The sequence below is a fragment of the Chaetodon trifascialis genome, chromosome 12 (assembly GCF_039877785.1).
Source record: "Chaetodon trifascialis isolate fChaTrf1 chromosome 12, fChaTrf1.hap1, whole genome shotgun sequence".
In the NCBI taxonomy this organism is placed as follows: Eukaryota; Metazoa; Chordata; class Actinopteri; order Chaetodontiformes; family Chaetodontidae; genus Chaetodon; species Chaetodon trifascialis.
In genome coordinates this window covers 8,406,324-8,431,042 of record NC_092067.1, presented here as the reverse complement: position 1 = coordinate 8,431,042, position 24,719 = coordinate 8,406,324, and the positions used below count along the sequence as shown (strand labels likewise).

The following is a 24,719-nucleotide window of genomic DNA, read 5'->3' as shown; positions in this document are numbered from 1 at the left end:
GACAATATATCTCAAAGACGTGTAAATAAAGAAACAGCGTGTTTTTGGCAAACGCAGATCTATATCTGGTAGCACGAGTTTCAACTTCCCAGAATCATAAAGAGCAGGACAGAGCCACTTACTGCATGTTAGCCTAAGTTGCTAACATATGACTGGACAATCACTTTATTAATGAGCAGTCAGTTCAAGGTGATTATCGGGACGTTCTTTGATAAAGGTCGCTTGAGCTCTGGGGGAAATTGTGATCTGCATTTTTCACTGTTGCAGGCTAATATGCTGCTTTCCCTCAGTCTGGTCAATAAAATGTTTTTTTTTTTTGTTTTTTTTTTTAAATTGATATATAAATAATCTGAGGTTCCTTGTTTTTTCTCTCCAGCCAACCACCTTCAGTCCAGTAACAATAAACCTGAATCCCGGTGAGTTCACTTTTATTTTATTGTCAACATTCAGCTGGTTGATAGCTCAGTTGCTTTTGTCTCTGCCCTGTGTTAATGTGTCTGCGTATTTGTGTCATTGTATGGGTATAGTTTTGGTCTTGCGGCAGATCAGAAGAGGAGTCGGTATAAAGAAGGAGGAAGAAGTATGAACTCCACAGGATCAGGGAAGAGCAGCACAGTGTCCAGGTCAGTTCACCTCGCCAGTCTTCAGTCAGACTCATGGAGGTTTCTGCAGGAAGTACCGCAGTGGTCTCAGGTAGAGAGGAGAGGAGGCACAGAGGGCTGTTATTAAACTTCATTTCAAAGCAATTAAATGACGCTAAGAGAAGTCAAACAGACAGAAGGGTTTGAGGCGCGTGTAAAGCCATGGTTCCTAACCAAGGAGTCCCAAATTTAAATCTGATGATCAAAGAAAGAAAGAAAGTAAAACTAACAATTCAGCTACATGAACTTGCAATTGTTTTTTCTGAATTTCTTAATAACCCAGTCAAATAAAAAATGATCGTTACTTTAGCTATAATCCCTAAAATGTAGTCAAAACACGTTTTTGATATTATTTTGGTTTTTACATTCTCTATATAGAGGTTTTTATTTTTTGTGGCGGAGTCCACCATTGGCATGCTTTTTAAATTGTCTTGATATGCACTAGTGATTGACAGGAAACAACACATGTAATCAAGAGTTACTGTTTGTAATTTAATCTCATTGATGTCAGCCTAACTGTTAACTGTTCACTCTGCGACATATCAGAGCTGCATTAATTTACTTTTAATGCAAACACAACATTTCTTATTGTTAAGGCATCACAATAATTTGTCACCAAGGTAACAGTGACTGCAATAGTAAGAATATCGTCATGGGCAGACATTGCCTCATGTAAAAAGTCAAAAGTAACATTGGGAACCACCAATATAAGACAAAGTCAGATTTGTAGATTCAATTATTAATAATCTATAAATAGTATTTAAAGATAGAAGAAGACAGTTGGTTTGAGCCATCGTGGTTAGTGCCTAGCCAAAGGATTTTGTTTTCTCTCTGTAGCTAAGTGAAGTTTTTTTTTTGTAGACGTGAACCAGGTTTTTCTCAGAGCTCCTCTCAGTGAAATTTGACTGGTTTGAATAATAACAGCCCACAGTGTCACCGCTCTGTCAATTTTGGGTTGAAACTTTTACAGAGCACCATCATTGAAGCAGGTGTAGTCAACAAACTAAAGTAACCAAAGTAAATAAATGGCTTATTGTCTTCAGTGCATGAGGAGATGTGTGTTTGGAGGATTTACTGTTGAACTAATTGTCTGTGGTGGATATTGGTTGTTTGAAAGGCTGATTTATTGGTGGTGATGGTGGGTGAGTGGGGCAAGGTTATGAGGTCGGAGCAGGGAGTGGAGTTAATGGTGCCAGGGTTTGTGCAATGCTCCAGCTGGAGGTGGATGGTGTGTTGAATAGTTCCTAATGGGCTGTGGGTGGTGCATCAGGGATAGTCTATCCTGCTGTTGATGCAGGGTTTAAGAGACTTTTGGGATTCGTTCAGTATGACAAATTGTGCAGCAGATTGAAGGATTGATCAGGTTTCTGGGAGTGTCAACAAAAAAAAGTCAATTCATGGTGAAAAGCTGACAGAGCAGTGATGTATTGAAACACTGATTGCTGTCATCATTCTTCCTCATCTTAATGCCAATTAAAAGATCCCTCATGCTTCCTATAATCTTCAGAAGTTTTGAATAGATTTTTGCATGGAGGGAGGACGGTGGATTCACACTGGGATGGCATCTGGGATGGCATCTTTTAATGGCCAGTGAGTTAGGCAAACTAACCAACAATGGCTGCAGGTTTTTTGAAAAACTGCTTCCAATTGAACTCTAATTTGGTCTTTTGGGCAACATCCTTGGTGGGCTGATCCCCTGCTGCTGGTCAGTTTTCTTCTGGTCCCTACCTCCTCTAGGTGGAGCTGTTGAGGAGCTGGGGATGGACAGAACCATCACACTAACTAATTGCCTGACTAAGTTGATAAGTAACTAACTACCTCATTAACCCACTAAATTCAAGCTGAATGTGAGGAGTACTAACTGGCTCTCTGTGTCTTCATAGTGTTTCAGAGGTGTTGGAGCAGTCAGAGAAGCACCCAGAGGAGATCCTGCATACCCTGTGGTTAGACTGACTAAACTAACCAGCAGACTAACTCACCAACTAACTGACTGACCGGCTGACTGACTCACTAACTGAGTGGCTGACTGCCTGTGTGTATGTCCACAGTGTGTCAGAGCTGCTGGACCTATACGAGGAAGACCCGGAGGAAATCCTCTTAAATCTCGGTTTTGGTCGTGAGGAACCGGACTTAGCCTCGAGGGTACCCTCCAGGTTCATCAACAACTCCTCTTCAGCCCGAGGCATCGACATCAAGGTACTGATGATGGCAGTGTGGACACGGCAAACATATTCTTAATGAAAACTAGTGTGGCCTCTGTCAACAGAAAAGCACAATACAAGTCAAATACAGATAACTGAAAACAAGTGAACCGACTTTACACATGAAACTGCAAACAGTAGCAACCTACAGTGTAAGCAATGCATCATATACCAGTGACAAAAACCAGTGTGTGCTAGCTGATCACTAAAGAAGTGTGGTGCACCATTCCACATGACGGTCTGCATATTTAGCAGGTATTTACCATGTCATAGTTTAGCATGATGTTAGCATGCTAACATTTGCTTATTAGCATTAAACACAAAGTGCAGTTCAGGCTGATGAACCAGTGGATGAAAAGTCAGGGGAGACATTACAATTCAGCTGGAGGAGGACTTTGATGTTTTAACCAAATTTCACCAAATGTGAACCTTGTGGTGGTGGTAGAGGAAAATTCAGGGGACCAGCAAAGTCATGAGGATTAATCCTCCATGAACCATGAATGTTTTGTGCCAATCCATCACTTGATAAGTAAAAGCTTTGACCCTTCACATGGCACAGGAAAAGTCAGGGGATCATGAAATTCATTAGGATGAATCTTCTCAGGATCATGAATGTCTCAACAAAGTTTCATGGCAATCCATTTTGTAGGGGTTGAGTTGTTTTCATTTTGGACCAGAGTTGTGGACTACCGTTAGAATGGCTAAACACCAAACTCCCTTTAAAAGTCTGCCTGCGATTTTAACCTGAGGCTGATCAATTAATCAGAATATTATTAACATTATGTGCAAATGCAACATCCCAATTGCAGGGCCTGCAATTCTTTGATAAAGGTAAAATGTGCTGCTACGTAAATGAGGCCTTGTCGCGCTACCGAAATGCTTCAGCCTGCTAGTCATTTTCTCCAGGTGTAAGGGAACATGCTTAAAAAATCAGCAGAGATCACATCATCATTTGTAGATTTTTTTCAGTGACAATGAAATGCAAAAATCACTGTTCCCACTAAAATTGTGACTCATATTGTAATACACCAGATAGCTTTCTTGGAGCCTGATAACTGTCTTATAGCATTATGCCATTTTGTAATGACATCACTTCCTGTGGTTCACCTGCAGGTCTACCTGGGAGCTCAGCTGCAGCGCTTGGAACTAGAGAACCCCAACTACGCCCTGACTAGTACGTTGCTCCATACTGTCTACAGCGCTTTTGCATCTGTTCTACTTCTCTCTACATCCTCACCAGTGTGTAGAGTAGTCAGTTAAAGAACCGCAACACTACCCGAACACCTCAGTACTGCAGATGGAGGGTTAACCATAGTTAGCAATGAGAAGCTCAGAGGTTCACGTCCTGAAACTGTAGACAGAGGAAGTGAAGCTGAAAGACTCCCAGTTCCCAGTATTATTGTGGTGTTTTGTGGGGTCCGTCAGATCTTTTAGCTGCTCTGCCAACTGCCTGGACAACGCCGCCAGCAAGGACAAAGATCTGTTTGTCCCAGACACACACACACACACACACGCGCGCACACACACACACACACACACACACACACACACACACACACACGCACACACACACATGCGCACACACACACACACACACACACACACACACACACAGACACACACGCACGCACGCACACACACATACACACACACACACACACACACACACATGCGCACACACACACACACGCACACACGCACACACACACACACACACACACAGACCTGTTCTGCTAACATCGTGGCCTCTTTTTGTTTTCAAACTCGTGCTTGCATGAAGGTACAGGCCCCCTAATGAAACACACACACACACACACACCACACACACACACACACACACACACACACACACACACACACACACACACACACACACACACACACACACATACAGCTGATACTCTTCTTCTTGACAGCTTGATGGTCTTGGTGCTGTAAAAAAGCTTAGCCAAAGATCCTCTGCGTGTGACGAGATGAATCCCTCCATAGCTGGATGTTCTTCAGCTATGGAACTTGCAGTGTTTAATTTTACACCTCAATCTCATCTGTGGCCCCAGTTTGTTTGAGGTAAAGGAAACTGTTTTGTTTAGCCGAGCGGTATAAACATTTGCACTTCAACGTGGAATGAATAGAGTTTCATTAGAATTTGTATCTCTGCTCTTTTGCTCTGTTTTTTTATGTTGTTCAGTGCAGCAGATTTATTTTTCTGCCAGTATGCTTTCCAAGTCATCCAGACCTTAAGCAGTCCGTCCATTGTTAGTAAATAGTCACGTACAGTGACGCAGGTTATTAAATTAGTACGACTGTTTGCATTCTTCGCAAACCAGATGATTTTTACATTGTTGGGGAAGAAACTGATTTGTGCGTCTTGACTGGCAGAAAAAAACCCTCATGATGACAGTGAACGAGTACACATGAGTTAAGGACACGCCACAGTTTTAGCTGCTTTTGACTGATCGATGTCTGATTGATCATGTGTCACTTTTATCAGTTTTACAGATAGCTTATTATAAGATTGCCTCCTGAGCTGACGGTCAGCTGATGGATTTAAAAGTAGTTTAGTTTAGTTTTTGCATGCAGTGTGATTGACAGTTGAACTAAACGGGTCGGGTTTGAAGCACCTTTAAACTGCACTGGGTTTCACCTGCATTGTTTGGTTTTCTTTGACAGTGGCTTGTTAGGTTAGCTTCTGACCTCACAGAACTCTCTAATTGGGTGCAGCTTTGTTACTAATTTACAGTGTATATTACTAAAGGTGCCAGTATGCTCAAAAGGAATTGGGTCGCATTCAACCACACTTGACGGCAGCAGTGTTAATAGATGCTCAGAACGGCCAGCCTTGACGGCAGGGTTGGTCATAGAGAGGGATGAGAAGTCCTTACTCAAGTCTCTCCCAGAGATAATTCACAGTGTTGCACTTGGTTGAATAATAGCGAACCAGTGCTATAAATTATATACCAGAAGAAATATTTGCAGGTTGCAGATGATAAATACATGTAAACAATAAACATTATTGACGAACAGTATTAATGTTGGATTGTCTGTTTCGGAAAGTTAGGAATTGCAGGAGGTGTAGGAGTTACCTCTAAAAAGTGTTGGGGAGCGGCACGTTGGCGCAGCAGGTAGTGCTCGTGCCTCACAGCAAGAAGGTTGCCGGTTCGATCCCTGGGCGGGGAAGTGAGTGTGTGAAGTTTGCATGTTCTTCCCGTGCATGCGTGGGTTCTCTCCGGGCACTCCGGCTTCCTCCCACAGACCAAAAACATAAAATTGCCCTTAAGTGTGAGTGTGAATGGTTGTTTGTCTTGTGTGTTGCCCTGCGATCGACTGGCGACCGGTCCAGGGTGTACCCCGCCTCTCGCCCACTGACAGCTGGGATAGGCTCCAGCCTCCCCCCACAACCCCGAAAGGAATAGGCGGTATAGAAAATGGATGGATGGAAGTGTTGGGGATGGGCTTTGAGATGCTGTTTGGCAAACTGTCAAGTACTTCTTTTGAAGCATACTGACAATAATACAGTGTCTGAGGCTCAGCACTTGAGCTGTAGAACCTGGTGGAGTAAATATTTGGTGTAAAACTAGATGTTAACTAACTTTATGAGAAGCTGCGGTGGCACGGACGATAACGGAATCCGTTTATTTAAGTGAACTGCTCCTTTAACAGTCTCTGGTCTGTCTGTGGTTCCTGGAAGCTTTCTTCTTTTCCAGAACATTCTCATACTGTTCCATCGGTTCCCTGGATCCCAGACACGTGTGTGTGTGTGTTGTTGTTTGTTATGTAAGCTCTGTTCTCACCATCAGAAAGAATCTCTTGGGAAGAAGAGAGAAAAAAGAGGGAGGACGTGTCATTTTCTCTTATTCCTCACTTCCTGTTTTAGGATCCTCAGAATGAGCATTAGTGCAGAGTCAGCAGTCAGCAGGAAACAGACCCACACAATATTACTATCATCATAGGCGGCTGCTGAAATACGAGGTTCATGTTCTGTATTCATGTCCAGATGTGACTGAAATAACTGAGCTGTATGACTGACTGGTCTGTAGCTTGGACACATTCATTTGGTTATCATATGCTTTTAATTTGAAGGTTTTCTTATTCATTTGTAGCTTCTTTCAGAACATTTGCAGCTTCTTTTAAAGATATATTCATGACTTTTTTGTGTAGTTTTTTTTTTTTTGGCCACTTTTTCACAGCAGATCATTTTAGCAAATAGCTGCTTACTTGCACATCCAATAGACATAGAGAAACATAATCATCCCTTTGGAGTTGTCTTTATGTCTGTCTGGAGAATCTTAACATTCACTACCTCCAGTTTGGTCTCCACCACCTCCTGAGACAAATATCTGGCTCCTTAGCTGCTAAATGGTCTACTTTCTGCACCAGCTAGGCTCCAGCTTTGTCTGTCTGCTGTTTGATACTGAGCATGTAGTGTACAGCAGGTTCATCAGAGCTGCCTGCTGCTGGAAACAAGGTTAATGAGCCATACAGCTAAAAAGCTAAAAGAAGCTCAGAAGCTACATAGTTGGCATAGATTAGTTACGCTGTGGGCAACATCTTGAATTGGCACAATGGAAAGTATGCTGTTATTCAGCTCCTGTCTGAAATTTTCCCATGGATTCACAGACAACTTTTACTAAATGCCTTACTTGTTGCACATGTTTTATAGTCTCATACTAATCACCTGCACTGCTTGCACTTACCTCATACTGCTTATACCTCATGCCAGTTGCACTACCTGTATGTATTTATTTTTTGAATATTTTGACTATTTGCACTTCTGGTTAGATGTTAAACTGCATTTCGTTGTCTATGTGCTGCACTCTGACAATGACAATAAAGTTGAATCTAATCTAATCAAATCTAAATGTTCATACTGAAGAAAACGTGATGACTCTCAGGCAAGTTCTGCAGCTGTAGGGAGGGTCTTTTTTTTTTAATATCAGATTTCAAGGTGACTTTCTAGGCATTTTTTTATGACAGACAACAAAGATAATGATATGAGCTACACGGGAGAACGACTGATTTTTGACACAACTTGTAGCAATGAGGTGTTTTCAAGTACCTCAATTGCCTCAGTGGGCTGTGCGTCACAGTTGCTGCTGCTCCGACTGCAAATTGGCCTTCTCTGTAGCCTAATGTTCATGCTTAATGGCATCTGTCAGTGTTTACAAAAATTCACTGGAGTGCAACAGCAAGGATAAATTCACTGCAACAGTAATCACAGTACTTTTCTTCCATCCAGAGAAGACACTTTGGTCTTTCATCTAAGATTTAATAAGGTTGAAAATCACCCAAATTGAAGCTAGGAGATTTTTACATGGTAACAGTGATGTAACCGAATGGAACCAATGAAATTTGACAACCACCAGTCTGTTCTTTAGGAGTTAGAGGTCAGGATGGGGTCAGGGGTGAGAGAGCAGGCTGTATTTCAGGTAATGACATCAGAATGAGTTGTGTGGTTTTCACAGAACAACGGACAAAAGACAGAAGTCAGTGTTTCATAACAGACTGACAAGTATTTAGAGAGCAAGGGATGGAGAGATGGAGGGGTGGAGGGACGAGTACGGAAGGAAGGCATGTATGCAAGTCATCATCCTGTTAGAGATGAGACTGACAGCTCGACTTACATAAGTCGATAAGCCACAGAAGATGAAGAAAGAAGAAGGAGAAGGAAGATGGAGGAGTGGCTCTTACATCTGTGTTCACTCCCAACACAAAGCTTTTTGCTAATCAGTCTTTTCTGCTCATTGTTTTAGAATGCCTAACTCTTATTTTAGTAAAAAAAAAGTTAAGGTCCAACAATCACAGACTCAGAGACTCTGAGGTGCCCTCCCACTCAGTGTGCATGGGCTCAGGGCCGTCCCATTGTCAAATCAGCTCCCTCACAACATTTCATTGCATTCAAACTCCCACTTCCGGCAAAGCATATAATATATTATCTGCAAAATGCATTTAAAGTATCAAAGTAAATGCCCTAATTTTGTACAAAAAGGGTCCACGTGATTGATATAAGTACACAGTTACTTATGTATCAATATGTGAGTGGCATTTTAGTGCTGTAGGTAGTCGAGGTGGAGCTGGTTTTAACTACTTTATATTCAGTTTGGAGATTTTGTCCAGTGGTTCCCCACCTGAGGGTCCAAGACCAACCAACAGGTCAGTGGATTTCTGTAAATATCTTCTTTTTCTGAATTTGATGCAGCAACACATTATAAACAAGTTGGGACAGGAGCAACTAAAGACTGGGAAAGTTGTGGAATGCTCCAAAAACACCTGTTTGGAACATTCCACAGGTAAACAGGTTGATTGGTAACAGGTGATAGTATCATGACGAGTTTGAAAGGTGCATCCTGGAAAGGCTCGGTCTTTCACAAGCAAGGATGGAGCAAAGTTCACCACTTTGTGAACACATGATTTGATAAAGAAGATTAATACATGGACTCAGGATCACTTTGTAAAACTGCTGGCACTAAACACAGTGTGTTTGGAAATCATTACATTGGATTTGTTTATGTTTTACAGTGTCACAGCTCTTTTGGACTGTAAGTCCGTGAGGGTTCAGGGTTTAAGGCATTTGGGGGAGCAACGGGATTGAGCCTGAAATCTGCCAGTGGGATGGATAATATGATTATAGTGCTCATTTTGACAGGTAAAACATTGTATGACTTTTTCTTCATTCTTTTGTGGACGGTTTTGAGGACACAATGAACTGAGTGAGTCAAAAAATATACTATCACAATCCTTATAGTGCATTATACATTATGCAGAGGGTCCTTTTTGAAGTCGCTCATGCCGCTTCTTGAAGCTTCTTTAAATAAGACAAACTGCACTGGAGCTTCACGGGTGGAGTTTGTTCTGTTTTGAAGAAAAATAAGATTTCATTTTCAAAAGGCTGAAGATGAGGCTGGATGACCTCGTAAGAGGGATGTTTTTTGGGGGGAGTGCTTGAAAAACAAACTCAGAGACCAGGAAAAGGATATTTGAACTGGCTCAGGCAGGAGGAGCGCTGCCTCGCTGCTACATGTTGATGTGTTCATGTTAAAAACTATTTACTTAAAGGAACAGTGCTCTCAATGTTATACATTCACAGGAAATTTCATTTGCTTCCATCCGGACGGAGGTTTTGCCTCACGAGAGTTGACTCAAACGATGATGCTGATTGGTCTGTTACAGCTGTGGGTGTGACAGAGCGCCTTCTGATTTCTGGCTGCTTCTTTGTATTGACATTATTTTTATCTGTTGGACCTTTCTGTTGCTGACCACTGACTTTGTCTTGTTTCCGTCTCTCTCAGGTCGTTTCCGACAGATCGAGGTCTTGACAACAGTTGCTAATGAGTTCTTCCAGCTCTACAGTCAGGTTTCTGGACAGCCTGTCCAACGCATCAGCTCCAGGGACCAAGGTAACCATGCAACCACACCAAATCCACTGAAGGACAGCTTTTCTGTAATTTAGATTTTAAGAGAACCAGAGAGTGATGGGCCTTTCACTGGTTTGTATGCTGACTGATACATAGCAAAATAAAACCTTGGCATATATACAGGCAAATGATGACCTTCCAAGAGTTGAATAGTTGAAGAAATAGATGATCAGTAATTATTTTATATAATTGAAATATATAAAATATATATGTGTGTGTGTGTGTGTGTGTGTGTGTGTGTGTGTATTATTATTATATTTTTTTTTACTCATGACAAGAAAGTTGTCATTACAATCCCCAAAAATAACGTAATTCTTTTTTTTTGAGTGGTGTTGAATCTGTTGTTTTTTCTGAAGAATGAGCTGGCATGAACATTTTATTGAACAACTGTCACAAATTTGCATCGTTGCCAAATAGTGCTGAATAGTTTAGATATGATGGATGGCGTGTGAGCATTTGCCAAATACATGTGGTTTTTTCATTGTGTCCCTGGTTTGTAAAGGCATTTACTTTGCCTCAGTTTTGAAGAAAACTTTGCACATTTAAGCTTTGTCCGACAGAGACTTTATAGATACCTCCAGGCATGTTTTAAGATGTATATAAAAATACTTTACTTGAACAATAATTTGTGTCAATAGTTTTTCCACAGAATTGTTCAATTATCTTGTCAAAATCCTTCAAATCACATCACCTCCTTCTCCCTCATTTGTGAATATGTAGTTATTTTTCACTGAAAAGTCACTTTTCTGTGTTTGTGCACTGGGGGCCTCAGGTTTCCACATCACATCTCAGCTTTAATTGATGATGGAACAGCATTTTGTGTTCGCCATGGACAGAAAATTAGTTTCTCAGTTAATGTTCACAGTAGATCGGCCCTACATTTCACTGATTGCCTGAGTGTGTTTCATTCTGATCTGTTCCTGTCCTACGTCTCTCTCAGGGGGAGAAGCGGGAGAAGGAGGGGGAGGTGAGCCTTCTCCTGTGCTGAAGAAGAGCAACTCAGCTCTGAACGTCGCCAAGCTCCTTAAGAAAACCATCAGCAGACACAACCTGCATGCGGCCGCCTCTGAGTCACCTGAAGCACACACGCCCAACCAACACACGCAACTGAATGGACACACCCCCTCTGATCACACAAACACCAACGGTCACGCACACACCGGTGCAGAACAGGATGGCTGCACTCTTGACCCTGACCACCAGGCGGAGGCAGTCAACCAGAAACACAACCGCAAAAAAGACAGCTGTTCCCTGGCAACGGTGACTGAGGAAACCAATGGGGATGGAGAAACAGATGACAGGTACAGTTACAGTAGCTAATGCAAGCTGGCTAATAATTAAGCCAGCATGCAGTGTGAAAGTAATACAAGTACAAGTCCTTCATTGAAAATCCAACTTAAAAGTCAAAAGTATCATCAGCAAAATGTTCTTTAGATATCAAGTAAAGGTTGTTATTCTGTAGAAAACTGGCACCTCTGATAGAATGTACTGTATTATTATTAATCATTACATCCTTAGCACTGATGCATCAGTGTGTAGTTGGCTAACACCAAGCTAGTTTTAACCATTTAATATACAGTTAGGTACTCCGATGTACACATTTGTGTTCTTTTTTGGATGGAACTTTTCAGTGAGTCTTTTTCATGACAAGCTGGTGAAGTTGTTCCCTTTGGGCCTCAGAAATAGACTCTGTTTAAGGGTTGAAACCACTGGTTACATTTTCAACAGTACATTGTATTTTATGTGTGAACCTAATAAAATCTTAACTTGTGAAGTAACTAGTTACTTGCAAGCTGTTAGAGAAATTCAGTGGCGTAAAACATCCAAATAGAAGTGAATGGGAAATGACTGCATCATGACATCTCATCTCCTACCAGCCCTGAACAGAGCAGCACCAGACCAACCTCCAATGGAGAGCTCCAGCTGACGGCTGACATTCAGTCAGCCAATCAGAGGACAAGTGCGGAAACTCAGGTGGTCAAAGATGAGGAGAAGGAGAACCTGACCTCAACCCCAGAGAAAGCCCCTCCCACCCTGGCCCCGCTCCAGCTGGCCCAGCTTCGCACCGAAAACGCAGACTCTTTTGACATGGAGGAGGTATGGCTTTCTCCTGGATTCTCTTGGGTTTTTTCTTCTTGTATTTGCTGATGTCAGGACTCTTCCAACACCGGGTTCTCCACCCTCCTCCCACACAGAGGAAGCTTAATGTTCTCCTGGGTCACAGTGGCCTTTCTAGTCATTTCTGACTGGATCAGGAGCTTGTGATGTTCTGCAGGGTGGATCATCTTGGCAGAGGCTAGTTCAATATGCCTTTATTGAAACCAGAAAGTTGAAAATTGTGGCCTTGATTAATCTTTATGGTTATCATTTATTAACTCACAACATATATACAGCAGGAGAATTGTTTTTTTGTGCCTTCTTTGTCTTAAAATTCGATCTGTTGTTTGTCATTCAGATTCAGAGTAATGAAGATGAGGCTCTGCCAAACAGAACTTCTAGAGCCATCGGTGAGTCCAACTTAACCTCTGACTTCAACTTCTGACCGTAATGACTTCTATTCAAAGGGCCTGTGGAGTTGTCTTGTAAACAAAGAAAAGTTATGTTTACATTCTACACTAAAATACATTGTGTGAGTCCTTGAGATTTATCAGATGTGATGAATGCATTTCCTTCCTTATTTTTATTTACATTTTGAAATGAGCATCGTTTACGTCTGTGTTGACTGAGAGACATCGCTCTGTAGAACCAGAGAGCCCCTGCTGCTCGAGACGCTGCGGTTACAGACCCAGACTTTTAAATGTATACTCCATGAGTCCAAACGACAGTTGGTGACAGCATTACACCCATAGCCTTGTAGAGGGAGGGTTGGGTTAACCCTGCTTTTTCACGCTGCTTGTTATGCCTGATGAGACGGAAGCTAATTTGAGTTTTAATGTTAATGTTTTCATAACCTCACACTGTGGCTAACTAAGGTTATTAAGATAATGTTTGCTAGCTACCTTCAGTGATTGTCAGCCTATCCTTTGTAATGCCCTGGGAACCAGCTATAACCTTCACCATGACTTCATGAATTTAGTTAATAATAATGATAAAGCGGTATTGATTTCATTCATTCACTGTGATGGATAAAAAAAAATTCTGAGTTACATCTCAGTGGTGGCCCAGACCAGTGATTATCTTAATTATCAATAGACAGTTCTCTTCTTTGGTAATCCATTCATTGTTTCATGTATAAAATCTCAGAAAATATAATTTTTCCATGACAAGTAAACATTCATGTTATGTGTTAAACTTATATTGTTGTTCAGTGAATCATGAAAACAACAGCAATAAAACCAACAAGTAAATAGCTGAACTAAACAACAACAAGAACCAAAAGATATGATAATCCCAATTTAAAAGACACATTAAAAAATGAATTTTTTTTCAACAATACCAAGGGAGTTTACTTTTCCATGGTCCAGAGGGAGGATATTCCACAGTCGCCTCACCAAATTTCTTGTAGGAGACATCAGGAACTTCTAAAAGAAAGGCACTGGAGCGTCTGAGAGTTCTTGTCGGAGCATAAAGTGAAAGGCCGTTGCTTATATGTGACTGTGCTAGGTTATGTAAGGCTTTATAAACAATAAAGGGACCTTAAAAGAAACTGTGAAGGCAAAGACCCACTGAGTGCGGTGTGGGATGAACGTCGCCTCCCTTCATTTTCTGTGGGATGCGAGCTGACCAGCGATGTGAAAAACTTGATTTGCATGAAGTTGAAACAGTGGAAAAGTTGAAAACTTTATGCACATGAGAGGCTACATTTTTTTCCGTTTACTGCAGTGGATGAATATCTGTGGAGGAGAAGATCTTTCTTGTACTTTCTTTTCTACATCCTTTACTTCCAGGATTACAGATACAAAGACAAAGTGCTGTTTGGCACCATGTCATGTAATTCATGGGAGGAAAATACATATATGCATGTGATCATGCCATTGACTTTGTCTGCATACACACCACATCACTTTGCATTCAGTCTGAACACACAGGAAAAGATGCGGGGGCCTGGTGCAGTGAGTGTGTGTTTTTTTTGGGTTTTTTTTTTTTCTATTTCACTCATTAAGTATTAAGTCCTGGCTGCAACATTCTGAATTAAATGTAATTCTGGAATAGATTTTTTTCAAGACTTCTCTAACATGGGAATTGCAACTACAGCAGCATTTCTGCATATATGCAAGCCTGTCTCTGCTTGTGTCTCTGTTCACTCAGTGAGGACAGACCGTCCTGTTTCTACATGCTTCTGCATAATGCTCTGTATAAATGGTTGTACTCTGCCACTAGCTGGACAGACGGGGTACTGCAATAATCATAATATCTGTGTTCCTATCAGACCTGTTGAGGACAGTCAGTCAGCAGTCAGACAGCAGTGGTTTTGCTGAGGAGCCCTCCGCCGACTCCAGCAGCTACCTCAAGGTCTGTTTGTGTGTTTTCTTTGATGTCATTTCCTCCTGTATCTCATTTAAGATCACCAACTTTGACCTTTAAGTTGTTTGAACTGACTCATATGATTCCAGTCAGAGCCTTATTTCACCAGGAGGGAAAACATCCTGGCAGATTAATCACATGTGAACTGGAAAAAGACTGCATGGTGTGTAGTGAAACCTTGTAAGGCAATGTAAAACATTTATCTCTTTGAAAAAAAACCAAAACATTGAGATCCACGTTAGCTGCTGCAGACTCCCATATCTCTACAAAAAGAATGGTTTGACTAATGAAGGCTTTCAGATACACATCAGATTCAGCGATTAAGAATCAAAACACAAACAGTGATGTATGTAACATCTGGTGGGGTCTATTTTTACTCTTATGTGAAAAGGACCTGAGTTTAAATCACCTCCGTTTTGAATAAATCCATTTTAGAAGTTTATGAAATACAATGCATTGTTCAAGATTAGGGCACTGGTTCCTAACCTTTTTGGTTTTCACTTCCTGCAAAAAAGGATTGGGGCCCGTGGTATATCTTGTGAGCAGTAAACTTCTCAGATGTTTACATCGAAATTAGGGCTGTCAGTTTAACGCGTTAATTAGATTAATTAATTACGCTGCAAATTAACGCGCTATAAAAATTAACGCAATTAATCATGAGTGGCAAGTCAATGCGCAAGCATTTTAAATTTGGCCCTCTGAGTGACCCATAGGCTGCAGTGGCAGGTCGCATCCTACCTGCGCCACTAGTCAAACGCAGGGTGACAGCAGACGTGGATGCGACACCGGAGAGTGAGGCAAGCCTACTTGGACCTTTGAACGGCAAGTTTATTTCTAAAAAGAACAAAGACGGGACTATTAACAAGAACGCAGTGATTTGTACCTTGTGTAAAAAAGAATTTTCCTATCACCGTAGCAGCTCCAGCCTGAATTATCATTTATGTCAGTGAATTGTAATGTCCTAGAATTCAAGTTCTTTATTTGGGGACCTTTAGCAGATATGAGATTAAAATGTGATTAATTAGATTCATTAATTACAAATCCTGTAATTAATTAGATTAATTTTTTCAATCGCCTGACAGCACTAATTGAAATAATGGTTTGACATACAACCTTGATTCCAAGTTGCTGTGTAAAGCATAAATAGCACCATACAACATGTTTACACACAACAGTTTTATGAAATATTCCCAAGTCCATGTAGTAACATCCTTTATACAGTCATGTGTTCACAAATTGGTGAACCTCTTTCCATCCTTGCTTGTGAACGCTGACTGACTTTCCTGACTTTCCTCCTCCCTGACTTTCCAGAATGCCCTTTTTCTTACCCAATCATGTTACTCTCACCTGTTACCAATCAACCTGTTTACCTGTGGAATGTTCCAAACAGGTGTTTTTGGAGCATTCCACAACTTTCCCAGTCTTTAGTTGCTCCTGTCCCAACTTGTTTGGAACGTACTGCTGCATCAAATTCAGAATCAGCAGATATTTACAAAAATCCACTGACCTGTTGGTTGGTCTTGGACCCTCAGGTGGGGAACCACTGGATTAATCTCCAAACTGAATATAAAGTAGTTAAAACCAGCTCCACCTCGACTACCTACAGCACTAAAATGCCACTCACATATTGATACATAAGTAACTGTCTACTTAAATCAATCACGTGGACCCTTTTTGTACAAAATTAGGGCATTTACTTTGATACTTTAAATGCATTTTGCAGATAATATATTATATGCTTTAAGTGGGAGTTTGAATGCAGGATATCTGTTGTTTTATTGGTACTTTTACTTGATATAAGGATCCGAGTATGTGCTCTAGCATTGGTAATTAATTGTTGATTCATTGTAATTAGGTGCAGGATAGTAGTGACAGCTGCGACAGTGAGACCACTGTGACATCGCACCCTTCACAAGATGTGGCCACGCCCCTCGCATTGGATCAACCAGCTTTCACTCTGCCAGATGGCACAGAGAAAGAGACGGGACCTGATGGTGCTGCAGGGGCTGATGGGAGGAATAGTTCCAGGGGAGATGTCGAGCATGATGGGAGCTCAGAGCACATTCCTCAGTACACAGCCCACCAACTCCCCTTGAACAGACCAGCGGGAATGCAGGATATGACCCAGGATGAGGGGCGAGTTGAGAGTGGGGACCGGACTGATCCAGAACCAGAACCAGAGATTACCCAGAGTGTGTCTGCTGCAGAACAAGAACCACAACCAGAGTTAGAACACACCCAGAATCAGTCTGCTTCGAATCAAGAACCACAGCACACTCAGAACCAGACCAAAACCCCCGCAGTCACAAAACCACCAACCGGGGGAGTGGATGCTGAGGATGGGGCCCAAGAACAGCATGAATTGTTGGGTGATTCTGGTTCACTTTGCCCCTCTGCTCCATCTTCTCCAGTTCTCAGTGCTCTGAAACGAGCCAAACATAATCAACTGACCAGGGAATGCAAATTGGCTGATCCCCAGTCTGGCAATACTCCCCAAATCCCAGGGAGAGGACGAGGACGGGGACGACGAGGTGTCCCTCTGCAAAGGTCCTCCTCACTGCCCACCTCGCTCCTCTTGCCCTCCAAGGTCGTGTCCTCTGTCAGAATCCAGTTTGGACGAGGCCAGTCTTCCTGCACCCAGCCCAGGTTCTCCTTCAAATACACCCAGGAGGCTGGAGGGGACAAGGAAGAGGAGGAGGAGGAGGAGGAGGAGGAGGAGGAGGAGAAGGATGAGGAGGAAGGACAAACCAACTGTCTGTCTACTCTGATCATAAACCCTGCCTCCTTGTCTGACTCTCACAACAAACCAATGCTTCCCACAGAAACTCCCATCCAACCTAAACCCATCCCACGATACCTGATGCGGTCGTCATATTCCCTGCAGAGCTCTAGCCCTCCTCCTGATTGGTCACCAGGAGGTCATGCCCACTCTTGGAGCACCCAGAGTGTTCCTGATCTCTCCTCCAGTCAGCAGCGACTTGGTCAGTTCCAACAAAACATGAGTGCCAACCAAAACCAGCAAAGTTGGCATCCAGGGCAGATGATGTTCCCTTATCCAAACCCTAATCCTAACCACACAGCTCAGTACTTAAACCCAAGCCCCAGTCCTAGTCCCAGTCGTAACCCTAGCCCATACCCTTACACTATCAATCCTCCTCTGCAGTGTCCCTCCCCTCTCCATCCTTACAACAGTCTTCCTAACCTTCTTCAACACAATCCCTCCTTGATTCACCATTCTAGTCTAACCAGTCTCCACCAACCTACAACTGCCACAGTCCCCCAGCACGGCAGCCCCTTCAATTTACATCAGCCTTCAGCTTCCGCTGCCAGTCTGGGAAACCTGCATCCGGGAGCTCCATTAATGCACTACCAGAGCTACAATCATCTAGATAGTCATCAGTCACCTTTCCATGCCACTCCTCACGGCCCACAGTTTGCCTCACCCTACCTCGGTTTCCATGGGTACAACATGAACCCACACCTTCATTCACCTGCATTCCCCCACCCCGTCACCCAGTGTCAGCCGTTGGCTCCAGAGCACAACCTCCACCCGGGGCTCACTCCTCCTGCTCCAGGCTTCCTCCCAGGCCTGTCCTCAACCTTCAGCCCAGGTCAGGGCCTCCACCGGGGGCACACTCCTCCTGTTCCGTCTACTACTGAGATGCAACTGAGGAAAGTTCTGCATGACATCAGAGGAACGGTTCAGAGTTTGAGCCAGGTTAGCCCTCTTCAGTCCCAGTCTCTTAAGTTCTTGTTACTTAAGCACTTTTCTCTCATTCTCTTGATATCTAGTCTCATGAGTTGTCTTCAGTCAAATTTCCATATATATCTTAAGCTGTGTCACTTTAGTTCTAGTGTTGAAGAAATATATATTTTGGCAGCTTGTTGTCTTCCAGTTCCTCTCCTGACATCTCTTTCCTCTCCATCTAGAACCAAGCCAACACTCCGGACATGTTCATTGAGCACAGAGCAGCTCTGCCCAGCCACCAGGTACTGTCATCCCTATCACTCCTTCAGTTTCCTACTTCAGCTTCCATGTATAGCTTTTACTGGACTTCAATGACACAATGAAGAAAGATATGTTGACTGACAGGGTCATTGCTGAGGAGAGACAGTGAAGCCTGTGTTGTGTATACAGAGTCATATAAAAATTGTCATACCATCTTCGCATAACCTAATATTTACAAACTGTTAGTTTGCAGTGTGATGTATTGTACCTGTTTCCATCCATCCATTTCTCTTGCTCTCTGTTTATTTTCAGTCTTTGGCAGAACTTCAGCAGAAGAGGCGAAGTTTAAACTTGTTCCGCAGTCAGATGATGGACCTGGAGCTGTCAATCATCCGACAGCAGGCTCTGGTCTACAAACACCTGAGCCCTGCTGACAGGTGACTCATAACAGCAAACAGATATCATGTTTCACAGTTATGATATGTGATACTATGATACAAAACAAACCTTGTGTGTGTGTGTGTGCAGGATGGAGATGGAGCATCTTCAGGTTCTAAGGTCAGCAGTCAGAGAGGAGCTGCAGCAGCTGGAACAACAGCTAGAAGACAGACTAATGGGGCTGACACATCACACACAGTACAGGGTATATACACACAACTTCTTGTGAGAAAACATGTGATATGTTATTTCATGTTAAACAGACATGATGTGAATGTCTAGTAATGCTTTCAGTCCTGTCCTCTCTTGCTCAGGGTCTCCATAGGGACAGCAGTATTGACAGTCTGTCCACTGCCTCTGCACTGAGGGCCATGGAGCCGGTCAGCACACGCACACATAAACACTCACCCACATTTGTTATACAAAGCTAATAATACTCAACGTTGTCTTAATGTACAGCCTTTTCTATCCCTGTGTCTGTCCAGGTGTCAGACCTCCTCAGAGAGCAGCTCATCCTCCAATCAGAGATCAGCTATAGCGGTCACGCGACCGCCACCAACCCCTCCTCCCGATCCTCCAGTCCAGTCCGAGGAGAAGGTGGAGATCATGGAGATCATGGGGATCGTGAGCAGAGACAAGGCGTGTACCGGGCATCAATTAACATAACCCCTGCCCCCCCTCCTCGACCCAATACATACACTGAGGAAGAGGGGGAGCAGGAGGAGGAGGGAGAGAGGGACAGAGAAGGAGCAAGGGGTGGAGGAGGAGAAGGAGCGAGGGGTGGAGGAGGAGGAGGAGAAATACCAGAGGTGGAGGGAGGAGCAGGAGGAATCAGAGTGGAGAACCTGCAGCAGCTCATCAGAGAGGTAACAGGCTGTCAGCACTAAATTTAAGCAGCAATAAATTTACTGGTATGTTACTTATTAAAGTCGATTGTTACACTGCTTACTTACTGTCATCATGTAAATGTTTAATATAAACTATGTGCACAGACGAAACACAATACAGCGAATGAGAAAACACTGCCTATTTTTCACAATATTTTGTCCTAGTTTTTGCTCTTCGAAGTTTTTTTATCTCGTGAAAAAATATGATCATCCACAAATATGTTTAGCTGTAGCTTTTAGACAAAATCAACTCATTTTACATTGCTGGTCATACAGACAGTGAAGAAAAAGTTAGCAGCTGTTCAGCTGTCTATCAGGAACCACTAAACCAGTTCCATCTCTGTTATTTTCCAGATTCGGGAGAGTGTGGCGCAGGAGATCCGACGCGAGATCTTCAACGAGCTACTGGCTACCATGTCGCCACGGCAATCGCCGCTGCCCAGAAGGCAACAACACCTGTAGCCGGGGCAACAACAGAGCACCGCCCCTTTCACCTTCATCCTTTGTAACCACGGCCTGAGCAGCAACACTGTCTGTCTGCAACACTGTATAGCTGAGTAACACTGTATGTCTGTAACACTGATGATGAAATGTACACGTCACCCACACGTGATGACCCTCGCCCTCCACACCTGAGGGCCGCACTGCTGTTAACGAGCACGCTCAGGTGGAGGGCGGAGCCTCAGACAGGATGCAGTGCGTGATGAGGACGTTGTCTGGTTGGTTCTATTTCGCTGGTGTGATGCATGCTGGGAACACCAGTGTGGAACAGCCTGTCTCTGTGAACTATCAGTGATGATGTGTTGTCTCTGCCTCACATCTGCTGTTTCCTTTTCCTAACAAAGCCAGCCCTAAAACTACTACCACTACCACTAATACTACTAGTACTACATCTAGTACGCCTAACAGTACTTTACCAGTACCACTAATACTCGTGATCCGGTCAGGACAGTAGCAGAAGTCGTGTTATGATGATAACAGTAATAATAAATATTCAGTAACTTCTAACTTAAAACAAACTGTGGATAAATGTATTTAGGACACTGTTGTGAAGAATTCATTAACTCATGGGGGTTAAATGTAAAATGGAAACAATCAGTAGAAACTCTTAACAAATTAAAACCAAATGAGGAAAATTTTTTTTTTTTCATATTTCCTCTCTTCTTGCTGGTTTTTAGTTGCAAGTTTTGTCTGTGAGATTTCTGCCCACATGCCAATACAGCTGAGGTGAATTGGATTTGTGCTGCTCACAGCAATGACAGATGTCAAAAATAACCATGCCTTCATTTGTAGACACATTTTTGATGAGCTACGGCAGTCGGCGCGGACATAATTAACAAATTCATTGTGTTTCCTGTGACTGCTTCTCAGTAAACGCCTGGTGTTTGACCAGGTGAAAGCTTTCAGTGTGAATCAGCAGCAGTAGGAAATGTTGTGTTAGCATTAGCAGTTACTTAGTCAAGCTCTGATACGCTTGTAAGAGAGTGAACAGTAAATGACATAATGTAAATACACCACAGCTGAAGTTCTTTCATCTTTCATGGCATTGGGATGGAGGCAGAAATCTCATAGATCGATATCTCAAAACATTGACGGATATAACCAAAACTCTGCATAGAGAGAGCACTAGAGAGAAGTGTAACATGGCTGTATTTAGCCTTTAACATGTTGTAAGAGCAACACACGGAGGACCAGCTTCTCTTAACAATACTGTAAATGCCTCAACAATGTTTTAATCCATGCTCTCGTGCCTTTTATGAAGGGGTTACATTCCTTAGTCTTCAATAAGAGTCTGCAGAGGGTCAAACTGAGCTTTTACTGCCTGAAGTTACTCATTCCATGCACATTTCACATGCACCTTAATGGAAAAGGATCGAAGAAGCCTTTGAGGGTTTTTGATACAAATAAGGGATCGTAATCCTACAGCTCTCAGCATTTCTTCATCCTCATCCTCATCATCATCATCATCATTGTCATTGTGTAGAATATTCCTCTGGCCTGCTTCACTGTTGAATCTGTCAGTTTCTGTTTTCTCTTGTGTGATGTTGCCCCCTGCTGGTCAGTTCACCAGACAGCTGCATCATGGATGACAGGCATGACCCCATGCAAACACATTTCGGTCACAATTAGCTTTTTCATCTTTTTAAAATAAGATTGAATTAAGTTTTATAGCTAAAGGCCCTGGTCTACCAGAGGTTCATTCACACAGGAGCTTTTAAATGTCTTAGCTGATGAGCAGTTTAGTTCTCAATGAATCAGAGCTCTGGAGGCTTCAGCAAATATATCAGAAACCCTGGGTGAACTGAACTGTAAGTATGACTATAGGACAGGGCCTCTGAGATGCTGCATGCAGATAAAGCCCCCAGAACTTGTTGGTCAACAAGTAGTTCCAGTGCTAATGGTTAAAACCAAAATGTCCTCTTTCAGGACACCCATTTCTAAACCTACTCAATAAGATGTGAGACATTTAAATCTGACAGCTCTGGAGTTGTAAGGTGGGATGTTTTCTGTCTTGATGGAGCTCGGCTAGCAGTTTCCCCTTGGTGCCTCTCAGATAGGTTAAACGACCTGAATGAAAACATGGGATTGTGCCTTTAACCCTCACAGGTTTTGCTTTGTGTGTGTGCTGGTTGTTACTGAGCAGGTGATGAGGTTAGTATGTGATATCATGAGGAGGTCAGGCTCAGAGGTCAAAGGTCACTCTGCAGCAGCAGGTTTCAGTAAGTTGCCACGTGACAGTGATGATGATGTTGATAACGATGTGGTCAGAGGGAGGAGGTTAGCCATGATGGGAGAGAGGACAGTGTAGCACAAACCCTAGCTGCATTAGCATGTTACCTGCATTAGCATGTTAGCTTCACAATGTCTGATGACAAGTCTGTGTGCAATAATATGAACATACATACTGATTACTGAGATTATTGTTAATAAATCAGTAAATCACTGCGAACATTTCAGATGTGATCAGTCATCTTTCACCACTTCAGCACAAAGTGACTGATGCAAATTCATCTGCAGCCTGATGGTTTTATTTAGAGAAACTTTCTTCCTCTTGACACGTAATCTGATCCGAACAGATTGATCACCGAACTTTTAAATACTAATGACCACTTGCTGAGCTTCTGTTCTCTTTAGCATTCACCTGTGTGTAGTGTCTGTGTGGTCCCTCACAGGTTACCACCAGTTATTGATGACAAAAAATCCTAAACGTGGGAGAAGCTGAGGTGAAACAAGCACTCATAGCACATCATAGCTGAGTGTAATTGGGAAATAGGCATGTCAATACACAAAACACAAACACTCTCCTAAATACCTCTTTTAAGTCTTTAATCCATCTTCATGGAGCAATGATTCTGAAAATGTCCACACAGACTCACGTTAGAACTGTAACTGTCTGCTGAAAGGTGAACTTTTGGAAGAAAATGTGTTGACTTTGTGATCTTTGGGAACAATATGGTGAAGCGATTCTCAGCTCAAAGGTCCACTTATTAATGAAACGTGAACATTCAATAATGTGAATGCTCTAAATCATCGCTCATTATTAACTGGACCTTTGGCCTTCGATTCTCTTATCCATTTATTAACTGTGTTTTTACAAAACCTTGTTTTTTTTTTTCAAGCTCACTGATCCCAGACTGAGTTTTGGACTAACACTCACTGTGTGCTCTGAGGCTCTACGTGCCTTTTTTTTATTGATCAAGAATCCTTTACACAGAATCCTTTACACACTTCTAATTACACATCACTGTCTGACTGTTGGTGTTTATTAATTTCTGTTGACGTGTGTTAATGATGATGTGTATTTTTTATTGATGTCTTGTGATGCAGGGGAGGGATCACTATAGAGATAAAAATAATAAAGATGTATTTATTTTCAGTACAAGTAAGTGCTTCCTCACTTCTAATACTGTGTGTGTGTGTGTGTGTGTGTGTGTGTGTGTGTGTGTGTGTGTGTGTGTGTGTGTGTGTGTGTGTGTGTGTGTGTGTGTGTGTGTGTGTGTGTATTTTGTGGATCACCTGTTTCTAGTCTTAGACATACACACAAGGATAAAAATAGTTGCCACTGGTACAAAGCAATAAAGAACATTTACTCAAGTGTTGTACTTAATCACAGTTTTGAAGTGCTTCTACTTTACATGAGTACTTAAACTTAATGCTATATTATAGTTGTACTCCTCTACCTTTCAGATGGACATTTTTAAATAGTGAATAGGGTGCACTTACCGTATATAGCTTTGTAGTTAGCGATAGATAGATAGATAGATAGATAGATAGATAGATAGATAGATAGATAGATAGATAGATAGATAGATAGATAGATAGATAGATAGATAGATAGATAGATAGCCCCAAGGGAAATTCACAAGTTCAAGCCTATTCCACAAATTTTAAGTAAATGGCATGCAATAAATAATCTAAAAGCACAGCAAGCAAAGAATTAAATCTTAAAGGTAAAAAATGTAAAAAATGTCCACATGTCCAATCCAACAGAATTTAAAAGTATAGATGTCCAGTGCAAACAGAACTAAAAGTAAAAATGTCCAATGCAACAGAAAGCAAGTTTTAATGTCAGGTGTTTAAATGGGTTTAATGAGATGTCCAGAGTTTATATGTCCAGTGCAAACAGAATGCAAGTTAAGGTGCATGTTGAACAGAGTGTTGTACAGATTCCATTCGGAACATTGAGGAATATTGACATTAATGTTTAACGTTTCCCCCCCTGAGTG

General features: G+C 42.3%; 1 protein-coding gene across 1 annotated transcript in view; it reads left to right on the top strand.

The window, feature by feature from the left end:
* Positions 1-23,875, top strand: part of itprid2 (ITPR interacting domain containing 2) — a 40,905-nt gene extending 17,030 nt beyond the window's left edge. The window contains exons 7-22 of the mRNA XM_070975790.1: positions 377-416; positions 528-623; positions 2,690-2,837; positions 3,956-4,016; positions 10,129-10,236; positions 11,195-11,555; positions 12,132-12,351; positions 12,710-12,761; positions 14,624-14,706; positions 16,574-18,436; positions 18,649-18,708; positions 18,980-19,104; positions 19,196-19,310; positions 19,420-19,485; positions 19,591-19,971; positions 20,347-23,875. Of these exons, the coding sequence (XP_070831891.1) occupies positions 377-416; positions 528-623; positions 2,690-2,837; positions 3,956-4,016; positions 10,129-10,236; positions 11,195-11,555; positions 12,132-12,351; positions 12,710-12,761; positions 14,624-14,706; positions 16,574-18,436; positions 18,649-18,708; positions 18,980-19,104; positions 19,196-19,310; positions 19,420-19,485; positions 19,591-19,971; positions 20,347-20,454 (3,887 nt within the window). The 3' untranslated portion in view covers positions 20,455-23,875. The remainder of the gene's footprint in view (positions 1-376; positions 417-527; positions 624-2,689; positions 2,838-3,955; positions 4,017-10,128; positions 10,237-11,194; positions 11,556-12,131; positions 12,352-12,709; positions 12,762-14,623; positions 14,707-16,573; positions 18,437-18,648; positions 18,709-18,979; positions 19,105-19,195; positions 19,311-19,419; positions 19,486-19,590; positions 19,972-20,346) is intronic.
* The last annotated feature ends 844 nt before the right edge of the window (positions 23,876-24,719 follow it).